General features: G+C 56.5%; 1 protein-coding gene across 7 annotated transcripts in view; it reads left to right on the top strand.

Annotated features, from left to right (window-relative positions):
- Positions 1-19,678, top strand: part of PITPNM2 (phosphatidylinositol transfer protein membrane associated 2) — a 131,186-nt gene that overhangs the window by 102,063 nt on the left and 9,445 nt on the right. For 6 of the 7 annotated variants that reach the window (XM_064481268.1, XM_031442574.2, XM_031442575.2 and 3 more), the window contains exons 3-14: positions 4,127-4,341; positions 5,356-5,477; positions 7,273-7,500; positions 9,722-10,030; positions 10,894-10,989; positions 12,697-12,801; positions 12,975-13,045; positions 15,874-16,121; positions 16,511-16,700; positions 16,858-16,977; positions 17,557-17,813; positions 18,358-18,536. In XM_064481268.1, the coding sequence (XP_064337338.1) occupies positions 4,127-4,341; positions 5,356-5,477; positions 7,273-7,500; positions 9,722-10,030; positions 10,894-10,989; positions 12,697-12,801; positions 12,975-13,045; positions 15,874-16,121; positions 16,511-16,700; positions 16,858-16,977; positions 17,557-17,813; positions 18,358-18,536 (2,140 nt within the window). Of the gene's footprint in view, positions 1-4,126; positions 4,342-5,355; positions 5,478-7,272; positions 7,501-9,721; positions 10,031-10,893; positions 10,990-12,696; positions 12,802-12,974; positions 13,046-13,306; positions 13,547-15,873; positions 16,122-16,510; positions 16,701-16,857; positions 16,978-17,556; positions 17,814-18,357; positions 18,537-19,678 lie in introns of those variants that run through there. The other variant, XM_064481269.1, reaches the window with a different exon arrangement.

The following is a 19,678-nucleotide window of genomic DNA, read 5'->3' as shown; positions in this document are numbered from 1 at the left end:
ACCCATCTCCTGTGAGTGACCACAGCCATTGCCACCACAAATGATGATGGTAGCCTGGTTGCTGAGAGCCTGACACATGTCACCTGCTTTAATTCTCACTGGACCCGTAGAGGTGGTGGTATTCATCCACAACTTACAGATGAGAGCTTGAGGTTCAGAGATGTCAAGGAAGTTGCCCAAGGATGCACAGCTGGCCCAATGCAGCCAGGCTTTGTCTGCAGGCGTAGCTGGCTGTTTCTTCCACTGGACTTGGAGACCTTCTAGTTCACACAGCTCTTACCTTCTCTGAAGTCACAGCTGTTGAGGGTTGAAGCAGAGATGTCCCGCCCCCATCTGCTTCCAAAGCCTGTTCCCTCCGCCTTCCACAGCCCTCCTCCCCATCCTTCACACACACACACACACACACACACACACACACACACACACACACAAACACACGTCTGCACCTTACGGCGGCCAGGCCAGGTTAGCCTGGGGAGTCAGCCACATGCTGGGGAACATGGTGGTTCCAGAAGGCTCATGTGGCCAAGGGCTTGGCTTTGAGAGCTGGGGGTTGGGCAGGAGGTGGCAGGGGGCTCACCTCTAAGGCAGGTATGGGATCCTCAGGGTACTGTTCTTTTTCCCACAGGCAGGCTGAAGCTCACTCACAGGGGCTGCTGGTTGACTAGTGTCCCCCCCAAAATTCACATCCACCCAGCACCTCAGACTGTGAACTTATTTGAAAATGGAATCTTTGCAGATGTAAATCATTAAGGATCTCGAGATCATCCTGGATTTAGGGCAGGTCCTAAAGCATTGAGGTGCTCCATGCTTTGAGTGGGCAGGCCCTGGAATCCAACAGGCCTGAGTTCAAGTCCTGGCCCTGCCACTGTGTAACCGTGTAACCTTGGGCAGTTCACTCCACCTCTCTGAGCCTCCACCTTCCCATCTGTACATCGAAGGCATCTTTCTCAAGGTGTTGTTGCAGTAACTAGAGGAGAAAGAACACGCCAAGCACTTAGCATTGCCACTAATAAACAAAGCTACTGTAAGAGGCTGGAGCTTGGAACGTGTCCAGGAAATGGTTGCTGTTTTCATTATGGAACCTGGGCCATATTCCAGGAGCTCCTTTATAGAGCGAGGAATGGCACATCCCTGTTCTGACCCCATCTGTGACCTCAACCAGGGTCTATTTTTTTTTTCCTGAAGGGTACTTAATTGCTCTGGCCACGGAGAAATAGCACATCTGTGTGCCCAAGGGTGAGGCGGTGCTGCTAGGAATTCCCGTGTGTGTGCACACGTGTGCGTGTGTGTGTGTGTGCATGCATTCAGGGGTGTGTGCTTGTGTGTAAGCGTGCGCACACCTGCTGTTCAGGAAGCTGACCGAAGATGGCCTTGGCAATGCAGTCATGTCACCATGGAAACGAATGTTGAGCTTAAAGTCACCAGCACCTTGACCACGAGGTTCTGTGCAGAAGCAGAAACCTGAGCTTTTGGGCACTAGAAAGGATATTTGTGACAGAGAGACACTTAGAGGTGACCCAAGCATCGTTTCTCTTGGGTGGTGCCTCTGAGGCCCCTGCTCGCCTTCTGTATTTGATCTCTCTGAAATCTTAGTACTAGAGGCAGAACTGGTTCTGGTTGGTTTGTTTGTTTTGTTTTATACCAGATTTATTGAGATGTGAGTCCCACACCACACCTTTCACACATTTAAAGTGCGCAGCGTAGGGGCTTTTAGCATCTTCAGAGTTGTGAAACCATCACAATTTTAGAGCATTTTCATCACCCAAAAAGAAGTCTCTCTCTACTTTCCCCCAGCCCCTAAGCGTGGGCCAATAATTATTTTCTGACTCTATGGATTTGACTATTCTGGGCACTTCGTATCAATGGAATCACACAGTATGTGGCCTTTTGTGTCTGGCTTCTTTCACTCAGCGTGTTTTCAAGGTTCATCTCTGTAGTAGCATGTGTCAGAACTTCATTTGTTTTTGTGGCCAAATCGTATCTCACTGCATAGGTATAATTTGTTTACCCATTTATCAGTTCATGGACACTTGGGTTGCTTCCACCTTTTGGCTATTGTGAATAGTGCTGCTCTGAACATTGATGTACAAGTTTCTGTGAATCTTTTCATTTTCTTGGATGTGAATCTAGGAGTGGAATCACTGGGTCATATAGTAACACAATGTTCAACTTTTTGAAGAACCGCCCAGCTGTTTTCCACAGCAGCTGCACTATTTTTTCCACCAGTGAAGTATGAGCCTTCCAGTTTCTCCACAGCCTCACCAACACTTGTTACTGTCTGTCTTCTTAGCCATCCAGGTGGGTGTGAAGTGCTATCTCATTGTAGTTTTAATTCGCATTTCCCTAACGACCAGGGACGCTGAGCATGTTTCACGTGGGTATTGGCCCTGTGTATGTCTTCTTTGCAGGAATGTCTATTCAAGTCCTCTGCCCATTTCTGAGTTGGGTTATTTGTTTCTTTGTCATCGAGTTGTTAAGAGTTATTTATGTATTCTGGATACAAGTCCTTTCTCAGGTATATTATTTACAAAAATTTTCTCCTATTCTGTCGGTTGTCCTTTCATTCTCTTGATAGTGTCCCCTAATGCACAAAAATTTGCTTTTTTTTTTTTTAACTTTGATGAAGTCCAATTTAGCTGTTTTTTCTTTGGTTGCTTGTGCTTTTAGTATCGTGTTTGAAAAACCGTTATCAAACCCAAGGTCATGAAGCTTGGCCGCTAGGTTTTCTTCTAAGAGTTCTGTACCTTTAGTTCTTACAAGGGTGTCTTTGATCCATGTTGAGTTAATCTTTATATATGGTATGAGGTAGTAGGTCCAACTTCATTTTTTTGTACATGGTATCCAATTGTCCCAGAAGTGTTTGTTGAAAAGACTGTCCCTTCCCCCCACTCAATGGTTTTGGCACCCTTGTTTGAAACCAATATATATAGCGTATAGATCTGTGGGTTTGTTTCTAGACTCTAATCTCCAGTCCATAGATCTGTCTTATGCCAGTACTACACTGTCTTTTTTTAAAAAAAGAAATTTGCAAGGGGTAGGTAATTAGGTTTATTTATTTGTTTATGTTTGGAGGAGGTACTGGGGATTGAACCCAGGACCCTGCGCATGCTAAGCATGCTCTCTACCACTTGGGCTATACCCTCCCCCCTAGGACTACACTGTCTTGATTACTATAGTCTTGTGGTAAGTTTTGATATAGGAAAATGTGAGTCTTCATTCCAACTTTGTTTTGTTTTGTTTTCCAGATTGTTTTGGCTATGTGAGATCCCTCAAAATTCCATGTGAATTTTAGGATTAGTTTTTCCCTTTCTACCAAAAATGCTGTTGGATTTTGACAGGGATTGCATGGGATCTGTAGAGTGCTTTGGGGACTACTGACATCTTCACACTATTAAATCTTCCAATGCATGAGTATAGATGTCTTTCCATTTATTTATGTATTCTTTAGTTTCTTTCAGCAATGTTTTACAGTTTTCTCTATACAAGTCTTGCACCTCCTTGGTTAAATTTATTCCTAGGTATTTTATTCTTTTGGATCCTATGGTGAAGGGAAATGATTTCTTTATTTCATTTCTGCATTATTTGTTTCTGTGTATTGATTTTGCATCCTGCAACTGTGTTGAATTTATATACTAGGCCTAACAGTTTTTTTTGGGGGGGGGTGATCCTCTAGGCTTTTCTATGTATAAGAGTGTGTCATCAGCAAACTGAGATAGTTTTATTTCTTCCTTTCAATTTGGATGCCTTTTATTATTTCTATTCTTGCCTAATTTTTCTGTCTAGAGCCTCCAGCACAATGTTGAATAGAAGTGGGAAAGCCGGCTTCCTCGTCTTGTTCCTGACCTTGGGAACACTTTCAGTCCTGGGACATACAAAGTCAGAATGGACGAATTTGTACATGCAGTACTGGGCTGGGAGAGGAACCGTGGTCCATTCAGTCTTCTGCACGAGTGCTGGGGCACATGGAACCAGGGTTTTTCTTTGTAGGGGTGGTCCTGAAGTGACGTGGGAGGAGCCAGCCTGGTTGGCCAAAGCCCCTCCTCCCATTCACCCGGTCTCCCGAGCCCCTCCCCTTCTGCAGAGTGCTCTGGACCCACCCGCCCCGCTGCTTTTGTCCCCACAGAAGAAGAGCCGTAACGAGACGTTCGGCGAAGGCAGCGGCGTGGAGATCCTGGAGAACCGGCCGTACACGGACGGCCCCGGCGGCTCCGGGCAGTACACGCACAAGGTGTACCATGTGGGCATGCACATCCCCAGCTGGTTCCGCTCCATCCTGCCCAAGGCGGCCCTGCGCGTGGTGGAGGAGTCCTGGAACGCCTACCCCTACACCCGAACCAGGTGAGCCTGCCCTCACCCCCGTGGCACAGATCCTGAGGGCTAGTCTTCCAGACAGGTTTGATCCCCACACCCCAAGGGGCCCAGGCTCCCAGGGAGCTGAGCCTCCCTTCTCAGTGATCCCCTGAAGGCCCCCCATTACCCCCTTCAGAGAACGGGCGGGAGAGGGAAGGGAGTACCCCTAGATGCCCCCCAGCCTGCCACTGGGGGCAGACCAGGAAGGAATTGAGTCCAGCAAGGGCCATCTGAAACCCCTTTGCCATCTGGCAAACTCGAGGAATACAGACTTACTTTAATGTTCACCTGGGAATGCAGGACAGTCCATCAGCTGGGAAGAAACACGAACTGAGGGTAGACCAGATGGTCCAGAGATTCCCTGAACCCTGAGGCTTTCAGTGACTAGGACTATGTTTTATAACAAATCATGTTGAGCAGGGCTTTCTTTGGCTCCCCGTGGTAGGGGGCTCTTCACTCTGTGCCCCCTCTGTGCTCAGTATAGCTGAGCACTGCTTAGTTAGAACAGACAGGGGGCTGCTCCCAGCTGGCCACCCACTTGCTGAGCAGGTGGAGTCCCCAGGAATCTTGCCCACGTTGGTGAGGGCCTGGAACTTGCCAGAGTATCCATTCAGGTTATTCCTCTTCCCAGCAGCAGTTTCCTCCTCTGAGCTCATCTCCAGCCAAGAGAGAGGGGCCGTTTCCCTGTTGCCAGACCTGGTTCCTTGGGGGACAGGGGACGGGGTGGCATGTGACACGGAGGGCTGGTCCAGATTCAGCCGGCTCGGCAGTATCCCGCACACATGTGGACCCAGGGCTGCCGGCAGCTTCCTGCAATGACTTCCTCTTCCCCCACCCATCCCTACCCGCAACCTGGACTGAGCTCTCCTTAGGACGAGGTGAAGGTCCAGTAGGTGGATGAGACAGATGTGTCTGGACCATGGCTCCAGCCCCCACCTCCGCCCGCCACCCATGCCCACCTCGCTAGCTTGGGTCCTGATGGACACTCGCCTTCCCTCACAGGTTCACTTGCCCTTTTGTGGAGAAATTCTCCATTGACATCGAAACCTTTTATAAAACTGATGCTGGAGAAAACCCCAACGTGTTCAGCCTGTCTCCTGTGGAAAAGAACCAGCTGACAATCGGTAACCGTCCAACCTGACGCTCCCATCCTGGGCGGGGCAGGAGCCCTGCAGGGCCAACTTCCTGGTTTCCCTACCCACGGGCCCCTCGATTCTGCTTGGCAGGTTCCAGACTGGCTCCTGGGTGGGGAGGTTAGAGTCCAGGCAAGCGTGGTAGGGGGCACCGTGTGGGGGGAGCAGGACAGGCCTCCTTGGCCCCATTTTCCTGATGTGCACCCTGAGGCTAAGTGCCTTTTCCACCTCAGCCCTTCCCCTCCATCCAGGCCTCTCCCTTGGCTTCTGGTGGCTCCTGGCAGTCCTTGGTGTACCTTGGCTTATAGAGGCATCACCCCAGTCTCTGCCTTCATCCTCACATGATGCTCTCCCTGCGTGCATGTCTGCATCCTTCTTAAATCACACTAGTCATGTTGAATTAGCTATATCCTAATGACCTCATTTTAATTTGATTATTTCTTTAAAGACCCTGTCTCCAAATAAGGTCACATTCTGTGGTCCTATAGGCCAGAACGCCAATGTATGCATTTGGGGCGGGGGCACATTCTACCCTTACAGGAAGGAAGGGCCCAGCATGACGCAGGCCCTCTTGCAGCTCTTGTCTGGCCAGCGGCAGGCTCCCTCCAGCGGCCTCCTACCATGGTCCCTGAGTCCCAGCCTTCCCCTTGGTGGCCCTTGCCTCTCTGGGCGGGCTGGGCATGTGGTCTGCTTCAGGAAGGATGTCCATCCCTCCCCACACACTGCTGCCCTCGGGCTGCCCCTGATCCCTCGCTGGTTTCGGTGGAGCCAATATCCGCATCTGTAAACCACAGCCCAGGCTCAGTGCCAGCAAGCCAAGGAGATGAGACAGCCAGGGCCTGTGGGGGGAGAGTCCCAGGTGCCATTGTCCTCACACGTCTGAAAGAAGGGCTCTCTGAGCCACAAACCCTGTCCTGAGTTCCTCCTCGCCAGGCGTCTGTGCAGCCCTGTCTGACACACACGTACCTCCGGAGCCAGCCCAACATCGTGGTTTGACTTGAGGGGGGAGGCATGTGACAAGAGGTGGTCCTTCCCGGAGTCACGGTCACACCCCCTACCCAGGTCCCACCAGGCCCCAGTCCTGTTTCCCTGGGCACCCAGCCCCATGGCATCTGCTGCCCGCTCAGCCTGTCCTGGACCAGCTCAGGCCCCACGCCTCCCACTGGGCCCTTCAGACGTCATTTCTGGCCTCCTTCCTGCTGGTCTGTGTGGCGGGGGGGCTTCCTAGCAGGCCAGCCCACCTTAAAACCCGCCTATAGCGCTGCTTCCCCTCAGGGTGCCGTCCAGGCACAAGGGGATGTCAGATGTGTCCAGCCGCATTCCCATCACCTCTCCCTGTGCAGACACCCTGGTGGCTCCCCGAGCTCCCCCACCTCCTGGTCACGTGTCACATTCTGGGACATTCTCAGCCCGCACGGTTCTGCAGTAGCTGAAACACCACCTTTTCTGGGAGGCTTTTCCCGGCCTTTTCTACTCGCCCACACCCCACCCCACACCTCGGGTGGAAGTTCATCGCTCCCATGCTTCTCCAGCTCATCACCTTATTTACTTGCTTCGGCAACATGGGGTTTGCTGAAATGATCTGAAAAGGCAACAAGGAGAGACGCAGGCCCTGCAGTCAGGGGGCTTGTGGTCAGAGTGGACCAGAGCAGCATCCTCACCCCGACGCCTGGCCCTGTGGCACGCCGAGGATTTGGGGGTAGCAGGGACATGGGGAGGAGACTGGACGGGGATGGGCGGGGTACAGACTGGGGCAGAAGTGGTCACTCACAGGGTCTCCCTGTAGACTTCATCGACATCGTCAAGGACCCCGTGCCCCCCAACGAGTATAAGACGGAAGAGGACCCCAAGCTGTTCCACTCGACCAAGACCCAGCGGGGGCCCCTGTCCGAGAACTGGATCGAGGAGTACAAGCAGCACGTCTTCCCCATCATGTGCGCCTACAAGCTTTGCAAGGTGGAGTTCCGCTACTGGGGCATGCAGTCCAAGATCGAGAGGTTCATCCATGACACGGGTGAGTGCCGGCCTCCGCGTCTGTACCCCTGCCTACCGCCTCCTCCCTCAGCGTCTGCCCGAGAGTCCGTGCTTCTGCCTTACTCTGGGGAGGTGACCCCAAAGCCCATTTGCAGCTTCGCAGCTGGCTTGCCTGGACCATGTAAACACCTGCCAAGCACCTGCAGACAGGCAGTGTGTGTCTTGCCCCAGACACTCCGGGCTGGTTGGTATCTGTAGCACGGAATGCCCACCCCCACAGAGGAGCCGCCCCAGGGACAGCCTCCCTGCTGCTCATGGCGCCTCTTGGCACCCAAAGGCCAGACCCCAAGCCCTGCCCCCAGTGCTGCCTCTGTGTGGAGCTGGAAGTCCCAGGGGGAGTGTCTTGGACATCCTTGTGTCCTCACACCCCCGCTGGCCTGACCTGGAGCAGGTGCCCAAGGAACAGGGGGACCAACAGATGACCTGGAGTCCTGACACAGCTCATGCTGGCCGGGCCCCTCCCTCCCCTGGGCCCTTAGCTCCCTCCCTGTCCCCCAGGTCACGGCAGAGGTCAGTGCCCAGGGCCCGGCTCATGATTCAGGAGCAGCCCCCCGGCAGACACCTGTTGACTCCAAGAGCAGGGGTGACTGTGTACCGTGAACAGAGCCACACCCCTGATGATGTACTTCACAGGCGTCCTATCGATGGCCTCCCAGGAGGGTGGCCACTGTCACCCCCATTTGCAGAGGAAGAAGCAGACGCCCAGCGCTGGGCCTGAACCCGTCTCCCATCCCAGACGCCCTGGTCCTGATGTAACATTCTCACACCAGCAGGCGGGGCATCTCATCAGATGGTTTGTCCAGCGTGGGTGCTGGCTGACCCCGAGAGTGGCCTTCCTGAGGCCCAGCGGGGGCATTGGGGGGCACCCTCCCCGGAGCAGGGGTGAGAGGGAGTGTCTCCCACGCAGGCCTTTAGGAATGAAAGGATTTAGAAAGGACGGCTGGGGATGCGGAGGGGCCTGCGCGGAGCTGAGAGTGGGAATCAGAAGGCAAGCCCAGAGGAAGGGTCCCCAGAGACCAGCCTGGGAACGGGAGGGACTCGGCCACCGGGGGAGCTGCTCGGCTTTCTCGAGGAAAGCAGAGGAGCCCGTGCCGGATGTCCCGGGTTTGCTCCCCAGAGAAACTCAAATGCACGTTCTGGAATGTTCAGAGCAGCAGGTTTTTAAGAGTAAAATGGACAAACAATGAAAGTGAGCCAAAGGCCCATTGGCAGGAAAAGGGATAAATAAAATGTGGTATTTCAAACAAACAAACACCATACAGCAACACACCAGAAACTCACCCAAAAAAGCAAGTGGCAGAAAAATACATGCAGCTCGACCACATATGTGTAAATGCCAACGACATGTAGAAAAACACACCTGTGTGCTGAAGCCAGAGGGAAAAGCAAATGATAAATGCAGGATGCGGGACAGACCCTTCCGGGATGGGAGGAAGGTGCAACCAGGAGGGCGACCGAGGGCTCCGTGTTACTGGCCACGTCTGCTCCCTCCCTGGGTGGTGTGGCGGGGGGTGCTTTATTTCTTCTTAATGTTTTTTAAGCAGCTTATTGAGGACTAATTTTGCACCTGTTGTCAGAGAACAGTTCCGTGAGTTTTAGTCTATTTGCAGAGCAGTGCTCACAGTTCTAGAATGTTCCGTCATCCCAGAGTCTGTCCCAGTCACCGCCACTCCCATCCCCACCCAAGGCACCCTCATCGGCTTCCTGGCGCTGTAGTTCTTCTGTTCTGTTTGAGATCCTCAAAGTATCTTGTTTTCGTTCTTATTTTACATGCATGATCCCTTCCTACGTATCTTGCTTTTATATCTTATTTTATATGGGTATAGATTCTATTAAAAAAAGAGAGAGAGAGAATGAAAGGGGGTCGGGGGAAGAAAGGTCCGACCTGCTGTGAACTTGAACTTGATTTTCCCATGGGCAATTCGACAAGAAAAGCGTACTAGACACTTGAGAGGTCCTCTTCCAGCTCCCCCAGAATTCAGGCCTCTCAACCCCACTTGTAGAAGCTCTGTGAGGCATCTGTGAGCCAGACCCCTCACTGACATATGGGGAAACTGAGGCACGGGAGGGGCAGTGATTTGCTCGAGGCCACACGGTGGGTGTGGGTCACAGCCTGACCTGCAGCACGGGACGTCTCCCAGCCTAGGGGTCTCTGGGGGGCTCTAACACGGGCCTCTTTGCCTCCCCCCCGGCTCCCCCAGGCCTCCGGAAGGTGATGGTGAGAGCCCACCGGCAGGCCTGGTGCTGGCAGGACGAGTGGTATGGGCTGAACATGGACAACATCCGGGAACTAGAGAAGGAGGCACAGCTCATGCTGTCCCGCAAGATGGCCCAGTTCAAAGAGGACGACAAGGAGGCCGTGGAGATGGCCAAGGATGAGGCCGCCCAGGACCAGGCCCCCAGGGAGCCCCCCCAGCCCAGCAGCAGCACCGGGGAGCCCCTGGCGGGCAGGAGCCTGAAGAAGCAGTGGTCCACGTCCTCCAAGTCGTCGCGGTCGTCCAAGCGGGGAGGTGAGCGCTCTCTCCACGCGTGTCCTGCCCGACTGGTCCACCCCCATGACAGCCCCACCCAAGGCAGCCCGCAGCCCAGCCAGGGAATTCTAACTCTGACGGTGGACTCTGGCTTTTGGGCACAGGGGCCACACCAGTGAGAGGCTCCCTGTAGCCTCCACGTCAGAGTGAAGTCCAGGGCATCCCCCAACCCTGGCAGGTTCCCCCGGATCCGCCCACACAGCCTGGGTCAGACAGACGGGTGGCCCATGTGGGAGCCCCGCTCCCAGCCTTTCCCGGGACCCAGCACACCCAGGATGGCCTTCTGCCCCTGAGTGGGGGAGCCAGGCTTCACATACTCAGAAAGGCCTTTCTCTGGAACTTACATGAAAGTGCCATGGCGACTGGAGAAAATCAGGGTATCCTGTATCAAAAGCCACGAGTCCCTGCTGCAAATGTAGCTTTTCCCACACCAGCCGTACTGTCCTGTGCTGAAGGGACCCCATGAATTGATACCTTTCATCCCATTTCCGGCTGCTGACCGGCAGCCCAGGTCTGTCGGTCCCGCTGTGGCAGAGTTTAAGGGACTCGCTCCCAGGCAGGCCAGGTCAAGGGCACCGGCGTGGACCAGGCCTGTGTGACTGCACATCCTGGCCTCACCCCTGACACCCTCCCACCTCCACGTTCTCCCCGGGACAGGCGGGTGGGGGCTGGGAGGCACTGTCTTCCACCGAGATGAGCCAGGGCCGCCCCGCCCTCACTTCTCCACTTCATCCCCTTCTGAGCCCTCCCGGCTCTGCTCTGGCTTCATCACACCTGCCTGCCTCTGCTCACTCAGCCCGGTGCAGCTGGCTGGTCGGTCAGCCTGGGGTTTTGCCTTCCAGCCAGTCCTTCCCGCCACAGCATCTCGGAGTGGAGGATGCAGAGCATCGCCCGGGACTCGGACGAGAGCTCGGACGACGAGTTCTTTGACGCCCACGGTAGGCGAGCTCCCTGCGGTGCACTGGGGCCTTCCCAAGAGAGGGAGGGGAGGGGTCTGAAAGAGCTGGGGTGCGGGATGTGGGTAAAGGTGGGAATTGCCTGTGGAAGGTTCTGGGTGAACAGCAGGGTGTCAGGGGCGGGGGCAGAGGATGAGATGAAGTCACCAGGAGTCTGGGGTCTCAAGCTCACCTCAACCAGCTATCAGGATGTGCACCAGGTCTGGCTGGTGGGGACTGTTCTCTGGAACCCGCCCCCCCCAGATGGATTTACAATCAGCTGGGGACATTTTTCCATATGTGAATGTAACTCCCTAAGAAGCTTAATAAAAGCATAACTTCTAATTTTGTTTTTTAGTAATTACCGGCTTTTTCGTGATTAAATTAACACACATCTAAGGTAGACATTTTTAAAAATACAAACAAGCAGAAAATACATGCAGTGCCCATTTCCCCACTACTCCCGAAATAAGTACAGCGAACTTACAGCCTGATGAATCACTCACCTGTGCTGGGAAGATGCAGGCACCACACATCCTCGCTTTGTACTTTGGTCGTTCCTCTTTAGGAATTAAGAGGGGTAGGCAGGCAGGTGCAGGAAGACGGGTTTGCATTTTGCAAGGCAGCATACAGGCTCAGAGAGGGACAGGGACTTGCTCACAGGCACACAGCAGAACAGAGGCAGGTTTGGCCCTGGGGCGGGGATCTGGAACAGGTTCCTGAGCTGGCCTCTGCAATGGGGACCTTCTCAGGGGTAGGGAGTGTCTTTTAGCCATTGCACACTCCTGCCCACTTCCAGCCAGGCCAAGAGGCTGAGCGCCTCCAGGGTCTGTGTCCCTGATGTGAAGAAAATGCAATCTAACGTGGAAACTTTAGGAAAAGCTGGAAAAAGAAGAGATAGCAGAGCAGGTGATGCCAGTGCAGTGTCCTGGGGAGACTGTCCCAGTGACCGATGGAAGAGGGACCAGCACATGCCAGGGTCCAGGCAGCTGCCTCCAGCCAGCAGTCACAGGCGGAAGTTCTCAGAAGAGCAGGAACAAGAGTCCTGGATAGAATTGTTCACAGCAGTGCTTCTCACTAAGCTGTACTTTTGTGGACATTGCAAACAGTGTGGAACATCAGTGGAGAAACAAAATGTGGTCCATCTGTACAAGAAAATGTGATTCAGGCATAAAAAGAAGTGAAGCACTGACACATGGTTGAACCTCGCAAACACCAGACACAGAAGACCACACATCACTGGATCCCGCGTATAGGAATGTCCAGAAGAGGCAAAGCCATAGAGACGAAAAGTCAATCAGTGGTGGCCAGGGGCTGGGAGAGGGGACATGGGGAGTGACTGGTAATGGGGACAGGGTTTCCATGTGAAGAGATGGAGATGTTCTGGAACTAGATAGAGCTGATGGTGGTATAGCATTGTGAATGTACTAAATGCTACTTTAAAAATGGTTAAAATGGTGAATTTTATGTTAAGTGAATGTTAACCACAATTTTTAAAAAAAACATCAGGCAGAAGCCCCTGGGTGTGTGGCCATGTGCCCGTCCTGGGAAGGAAGGGAGAGAGCGGGACTGAGCAAGGAGGGGTGCCCGGGCCCCTCAGAGTGGCCACTCTTAGGCCCCCACCTTTGGAAGCCAGGGCTCCCAGAGCCACCCCCTGCAACAGCCCCTGCCTTTGAGCGGGGTACTGAAGTCCCTCTCTCTCCTCTCCAGAGGACCTGTCCGATTCCGAGGAAATGTTCCCCAAAGACATCACCAAGTGGAACTCCAACGACCTCATGGACAAAATTGAAAGCCCTGAGCCAGAGGACACGCAGGGTAAGCGGCTGGGGGCTGCAGGGCCCAGGGATTGTGGCCTCGAGGGGCCAAGCCCCTCTTCCCTGACTCAGCTCCTGGGCATTGCTGGGCACCCAGGAGGGGTGGAGAACCCTCTGTCCGGTGGGCCTGGGGCTGCCCCTCTGCTCACAGCACCCACCCCTTCTGTGTTGCAGATGGCCTGTACCGTCAGAGCAGCCGTGAGTTCAGGGTGGCCTCCAGTGTGGAGCAGCTGAACATCATGGAGGTGGGTGCCCAGGTGGCAGGGGGCCGGGCTGTGCAGGGAGGGCTCAGAGAGCAAAGGACCGGTCCCGCGGGGGCTGTGGAGGTAGAACTTGGCACCAGCAGCCTCATGTCCACACTGGCCTGGGCACTGTTGGAGAGAGGCCCTGGGCCCAGCCCCTCTGACATCCCTGAGAACGAGTAGGAACTGCAGACAGCTCCCCCGAGGAAGGCCTGGACCCAGCTCCACCTGTGGAAAGTAAAATGAGACACTTGTAAATTCCAGATCAAAAATAAGATCTTCACCCTGTGCTCAGGCTGTCTGAAGTTCCTGAAGAAAAAAAGATGGAAGGGGAGGAAGCAAAAGCCATCTAGGCAGAAGTGATGTGCCCGCAGTCGCCGCCCCACAGGGGCTGGGCAGAGCTCTCAGTGTCCAATAAAGCTGTGTTGGTAGAGTGCCTGTGTCCGCTTTGGGGGTTCTTTGCCTGGAGCTCACGCCCCTTCTCCTCCTCCACCTGTGGGCAGTCAGAGCTGTTTGCACTGGGGGCAGGAGCCAGAGCGGATCGGGGGCGCCACACGCTGCGCTCACCACTCTGCTCTGGCCTCTATCTGCCCAAGGTGGACACAGCACCTCTGGGAACTCAGGATCCCTGAGGAGTTTGGGCCGGAAAAGGGGAGCATACACACTGCCCTCGTCCTCTTGGGGTTTTCTTTGAGGTCTGAGGTCGATGTGGGCTTTTCTAGAAGGGTAACTGGGATGAGGGAAGTTGATTTCCAATTGTTAATTAATGGTGATAAAGCAAACGGAGCCCCCTCCCCACCTTCTGCGCACACAGCTCTGACGGCCCCCCTTCCTGGGAGGGGCAGAAGGGGCCCTGGGCTCTGGATCTGCCTCGAGATGAGCATTCGGACCCAGCACCGGTTCTGGGGCACTGCCATCCACAGTCAGATCCTTTTGCTTGCAAAAGCCCCCAAACCGGAGCCTCCTCTCCCAGGCTTTCAGAGGGAGCAAGGCTGGCTTTACAGAGTCACTGCTGAGGACCCTCGGGCTCTCCAGAGTGGCTCCCACGCCCCACCATGTTCCCCCGCCTCCTGTGTGTTCTGTTCCCACTGGGGTTCAAGTCTCCGGCAGGGTGTCCCCCTGTGGAAAGCAATTGAATTGGAGGAAAACTCCTCTGGGTTCCTGAGCAGTCTCCAGGCTCCAGTGCTGGGTCCCAGCAGACAAGCACAGGCAGATTCTCTCAGCCCCCCCGCCGCCCAGCCCTGCCCATCCCAGGTGACTTGGGGCCACGTCTGGGTGACAGGGAGGCTGCCATAGGACATTGCTTCCACGAGCCCCTGGCCTGGCTGTGTTGATCTGTCCTGGGTACCATTTGGTGGTTCCATCCTGGCCTGTGTTCTGGGCAGCCGGTGGCCCACCCTGCCTTGGGGCCGTGAGTTCATTCCTGCCCAGGCCAGCCAGAAGTGGGCAGCCCTCATGTGGAGATGGGAGTCTGCCCCAGGCTCTGCTGGGCGTGCGTCCCTGCCCAGGCTCTGTGGCCCATGACTGGCTGATGATCAGCCCCCTTTTGTCTTGAAGCAGCCCAGCCTTACCTCCACCTGAGACCCAGTGCCACCCACCAGCCTTCCTCCCGCCCAAAGCCCTCTGCTGCTCAGTGCCTCCCATCCCTGCTCAACCCATTCCTGAAGTCCTCGCCGGCCCCTGGGTTCAGTGCCTGCACTGCCCGCCCTTCTCTTGGGCTCTGCATTGACACCTAGGTCCTGCTGTTGCCCCACCTCGTGCCATCCGATGGCCCAGCTCTGGGCCAATGGCCCCCCATGAGCCCTCCAGATGGCTTCAGCCCCTTGTTCTGGCTCCCGAGTTCCTTAGGGACATGCCCCTCTCTTCAGCTCCCTTCCCCACCCCCGTGCCCCCTGACATACTATGGGCACAGCTAGTGCACACCAGTGGCTCCTCTTGGGCCCCAGCCTCCCCCAGTCACACACCAGAAGCTGGAGACAGGAGAGGCTCCCGGGGATGGGGCCACAGACTGGGATGGCAGGAGAGCACTGAGCAGGTGACAGTAGCTCTGGGTTCCAGTCCTGCTTGGCACTGACATGCTGTGTGACATTAGACAAGTCCCTTGGCCTCTCTGGGCCACCACCACCTCACCTGTAAGTAGAATGGTTCCATCCCCCATGTGGTCTCACTTGGACCTCACAAGCAGGCCTGACCAGCAGGAGGTGGGGTCATTATCCCCCGACAAACGAGGGGGTTCAGATGGATACATCTGCGTTGCCCTCCTTGCTCTAAGATGCTGGGGCTCTGCCACTGCTGGGACATCTCTGCTCTTGTGGATCTTGGTCCGGGGTGTCCGGGAGTGACAGGGCCCAGGGGCCATGGGCCGGGGGCAGGAGGGGAGGGCCTTTGTAGAGGGAGGGAGAGCTCAGAGCTGCTGGTGGAGTGGCCAGGCTGAGTCCCTGACCCCAGCCCCTCTTAAGTGAGCCTGTGACTCAGGCTGAGACAGACCCACAGAGGGCAGGCAGGCCCCAAAGGCCCGCACGGGGCTGAGCCTCTGCCTCCTCCCCCAGGCCAGAAGCCCTAGAAGCCCCTGCCTGGGTACCCTGATGGGAAGTGGAGCCTGGGCTTTGGAAAGAATAGAGCCTCCCTGTCCTCTGCCCTGGTCAGGCTGGCAGAGAGGAGGAGGAGGACCAGCTTGGCCTCCCCAGGGAGGGGGTTGAGGCGGCCGACACCAGGCCCCGGTGCTGAGGAAGTGAGATCGGGGTTCTTAGAGGGAGCGGCTGGGAGGCGGCCGATGCCTGGACAAGGAGCTGAGTTCCCTGGGAGTTGACGCCCACCCCCCGCCCACGCAGGACGAGGTCAGTCCGCCGTTGGCCGCGCCGCCCTCCAAGATCCACGTGCTGCTGCTGGTGCTGCACGGAGGCACCATCCTGGACACGGGCGCCGGGGACCCCAGCTCCAAGCAGGGCGACGCCAACACCATCGCCACCGTGTTCGACACCGTCATGCGCGTGCACTACCCCAGCGCCCTGGGCCACCTCGCCATCCGCCTGGTGCCCTGCCCTCCCATCTGCGCCGATGCCTTCGCCCTTGTCTCCAAGTGAGTGTGCAGGCCCACTGCCACCTGAGGGTCAGGAGACTCCCCCGGTACTGGGACCAGGGTTCTGACATCCAAACCTGCCCTCTAGCCTGTTCTGCTGGGAGGCGGCAAAACCTGTGCAGATGGCTGAACTCAGAGTCCAGGAGCGCCCGGGGCCCAAAGCTGAGCCTCAGCTTCTGTGTCTGTGATATGGGGATACTGACCTGCCTCACTCCCCAGCCCTGTTCCCCGCACCTGGCCCAGAAGGGGCCCCATGAGGTTTGCCGAGTCAGGGCTGAGGCTCCCAGGATGTCAGGCAGCTCCTACTCTGATGCTTGGGTCAGGGGAGGAGGGCCCACTGGGCTGAGCTGAGGCTACCTGCTCTCTCCTGACTGGCCCTTCTCCCTCAGCCTCAGCCCCTACAGCCATGATGAAGGCTGTCTGTCGAGCAGCCAGGACCACATCCCCTTGGCTGCCCTGCCCCTGCTGGCAACCTCCTCACCCCAGTACCAGGAGGCAGTTGCCATGGTGATTCAGCGGGCTAACCTCGCCTATGGGGATTTCATCAAGTCCCAGGAGGGCATGACCTTCAATGGGCAGGTGAGTCGTGTGGTGGGGGAAGGGAAGACAGAAACTCTGCAGGGTGAGCTGGCCTGGTCCTCCGGCCTAAGGCAGGGGGTGACAGCTGTCCCAGGCCAGCGCCTCTTGCCCCAGCAAGCGAGGCAGGTGCTCAGGCCCTGGACCTCTCCCCGTCCAGGTCTGCCTGATCGGGGACTGTGTCGGGGGCATCCTGGCATTCGATGCCTTATGCTGCAGCAATCAGCCAGTGTCTGAGAGTCAGAGCAGCAGCCGCCGGGGCAGCGTTGCCAGCGTGCAGGTACCAGCTTCCCCCGGCCCCCAGAGCAGGGGACCTCCAGGATGGGGACCGTGTCACCCTCTGGCTCCAAACATCCCTGAGGCCTGCCGTAAAAGGGAAGGGCAGAGGTGGCCGGTGCAGGTGCCCAGAGGCAGGGGGTGGATGCGTGGGACAGGCGAACAGCTGTGGTACAGCTGAGCCTAGGAGCATGTGCGGCTTCAGCAGGTGATAGTGCAGGGTCTGCACCTCGGGGAGCGGAGTCTGGTCCTAGGGGGTGTGGCAGGTGGATCCTCTGAGCTTCCCGGCAGGAGAGAGGACCCACAGCCCCTCTGCTGCAGAGTAGCAAACAGCCTGGCAGGCCTGGCAAGGCAGCAGGATCGGGGGAGGGCACCAAGGTCCAGGTGGCCAGCCAGGCCAGGAGTGAGGACTTGGCCAGTGGGCTGGGGGGACTGGGGCCCACGGAGGGACAGAGCTTTCCCCTTTCCGGCTTGGGTGAGAGGCTGGCTGGACAGTGGCCAATGGCCTGGAGTTGGGAGGGAGGATGCCACCCTCAGGACACTGAAGGCCACCGGGCAGTGAGCCTGCATGGGGCCGTTCCAGGACACTGACCTGCTGTCCCCGGGCACGGTGGGCAATGTGGCACATGGTGGCGGTGGCGGTGGCGGCGGCTGCGGCGGCGGCGGCGGCGGCGGCGGCGGCAGCAACCTGGAGAGCAGCCGGCACCTGAGCCGCAGCAACATCGACATCCCCCGAAGCAACGGCACTGAGGACCCCAAAAGGCAGCTACCCCGCAAGAGGAGTGACTCATCCACCTATGAGCTGGACACCATCCAGCAGCACCAGGCCTTCCTGTCCAGGTGGGTGGGGCTCAGGGGCCCAGGGGTCAGACCACGAGACCCACTGCCAGGTGAGGACAGGCGGACAGCTCAGAAGTGAGGACATGAGCCAGGTCATGCCAATGGCCAACGTGAGGGTCCTGGAGGCCCCCCAGCCTGGTTCTGGGATGTCCAGACCGGGCCCACGGCTCTTCAGCCAGGAGAAGGTGGCTTGTTGGGTGTGATCATGGTCTTGTACACACCTAGGGCCATCTTGAGTCAGAGGGGACAGGTTGGCCGGGGCTGAGTGGGCAGGGAGGGGTGGCAGAATCAGGGAGCAGAACTGACCAGGGGCAGTGTGATCCTGGTCAGGGCCTCCTGAAGGCAGTGGGGTCCCTAGAGAGGCTGGGACCTGCTATCACCAGAGGTGTCCCAGCAGGCACTGAGCAGCTGTACCCAGAGGACAGCACAGGGGTCAAGCCTCTTTTGGGCCTGATAATCCCTGAGGGGCCTCTTCCAGGAGGCTGAGGGCAGGTCAGCCCTGAGAAGGGCCATGGTGTGACCTCATGCACCCTCCCGTCTGCAGCCTCCATGCCAGCGTGCTGAGGAACGAGCCCAGCTCCCGCCGCTCGAGCAGCTCCACCATGCTGGATGGCGCAGGGGCCGTGGGCAAGTTCGACTTTGAGATCGCTGACCTCTTCCTCTTCGGGTGCCCACTGGGGCTGGTCCTGGCCTTGAGGAAGACTGTCATCCCCTCCCTGGATGGTGAGAGCCCTGTAGGGGAGGGGCAGGGCAGGGGGCACATGCACCGGGCAGAGAGTCTCAGTGGACCCTTGTCATGAGGGCACAGCCACATCCCAGTCCCCTTCCTGCGTCAGCCTCCTTTCTGAGCACCCCCACCAAGGGCTCATTGCTCTGCTTTGCTCCTGCTTCAGTAGCTCAGTCTCTGGCCCCATCCCCGACAGCTGTTTTATTTAATCTCCAAGGCACCCCTAGGAGCTGAGGTCCAGAGAGGGATGGGGCTGGTCCAGGATCAGATGGGGACCGACCCAGTCTTGCAGGCCCAGGTCTTCCCGTAAGGAAGAGATGCGAAGCCAGGTATCCCCAAAGTCTCCTCAGTGCAGTAGGCTCCCAACCCCAGAGGAGCCACAGCCACGCTGTTCCAGGGACCCTCCTCATGGCTACACACACAGGAAGGTGCAATGTGTGGGCTAAACAGCCGCCAGAGCAGTGGCTCCTGCCTGGGAATCAGCCGGTGCAGCCCAGGGAGCCCTGCCATCCTCACAGGAGCTGTACAGGGATCCCCGTGGGAGACCGAGGCTCAGAAAGGTGTAGACATTTGCCCAAGAGCAGGTAAGCAGTGGCTTACACGTGAGAGCAGACTTAAGGACAGTGATGTTTGGGCAATGTCGTCTGTAATCATGAAAAACCAGGACCAACTTAAACATCCGTCTGTGCGGATGGGGACTAGTTAAATCAATTCTGGTACAGCCGGTCAATGGAATATCCCGAGGCAATGAAAAAGAATGGGGCAGAACTAAGCTCATGGCTATGAAAGACTCCCCAGATTTTTTGTTAAATAAAAATTCTAAAAAAGCAATTTAAAAAAAAAGCAAATTTCAAAAAGTGTAGGTTATATTCCCATTTGTGGGTATTTTAAAAAGTGAGGTGGGGCGGTAGGTGTAGCCCAGTGGTAGAGCGCATGCTTAGCAGGCACGAGGTCCTGGGTTCAATCCCCAGTACCTCCATATAAAAATGTTTTTTTCTTAAGTGAGATATGCTACTGACATTCACGTGCTCTTCCCTTCAGCTATAAAGTGTTTGGAAGAGCAGCCCCATCCCACAGCCTAGAGACGTTTTCAGCCCTAGCTGCCTGGGCCGAGCATGCAGGCCACGCCCCTAAAAGC

The sequence above is a fragment of the Camelus dromedarius genome, chromosome 31 (genome assembly GCF_036321535.1).
Source record: "Camelus dromedarius isolate mCamDro1 chromosome 31, mCamDro1.pat, whole genome shotgun sequence".
Classification (NCBI taxonomy): domain Eukaryota; kingdom Metazoa; phylum Chordata; class Mammalia; order Artiodactyla; family Camelidae; genus Camelus; species Camelus dromedarius.
This window is presented reverse-complemented; position numbering and strand designations above follow the sequence as displayed.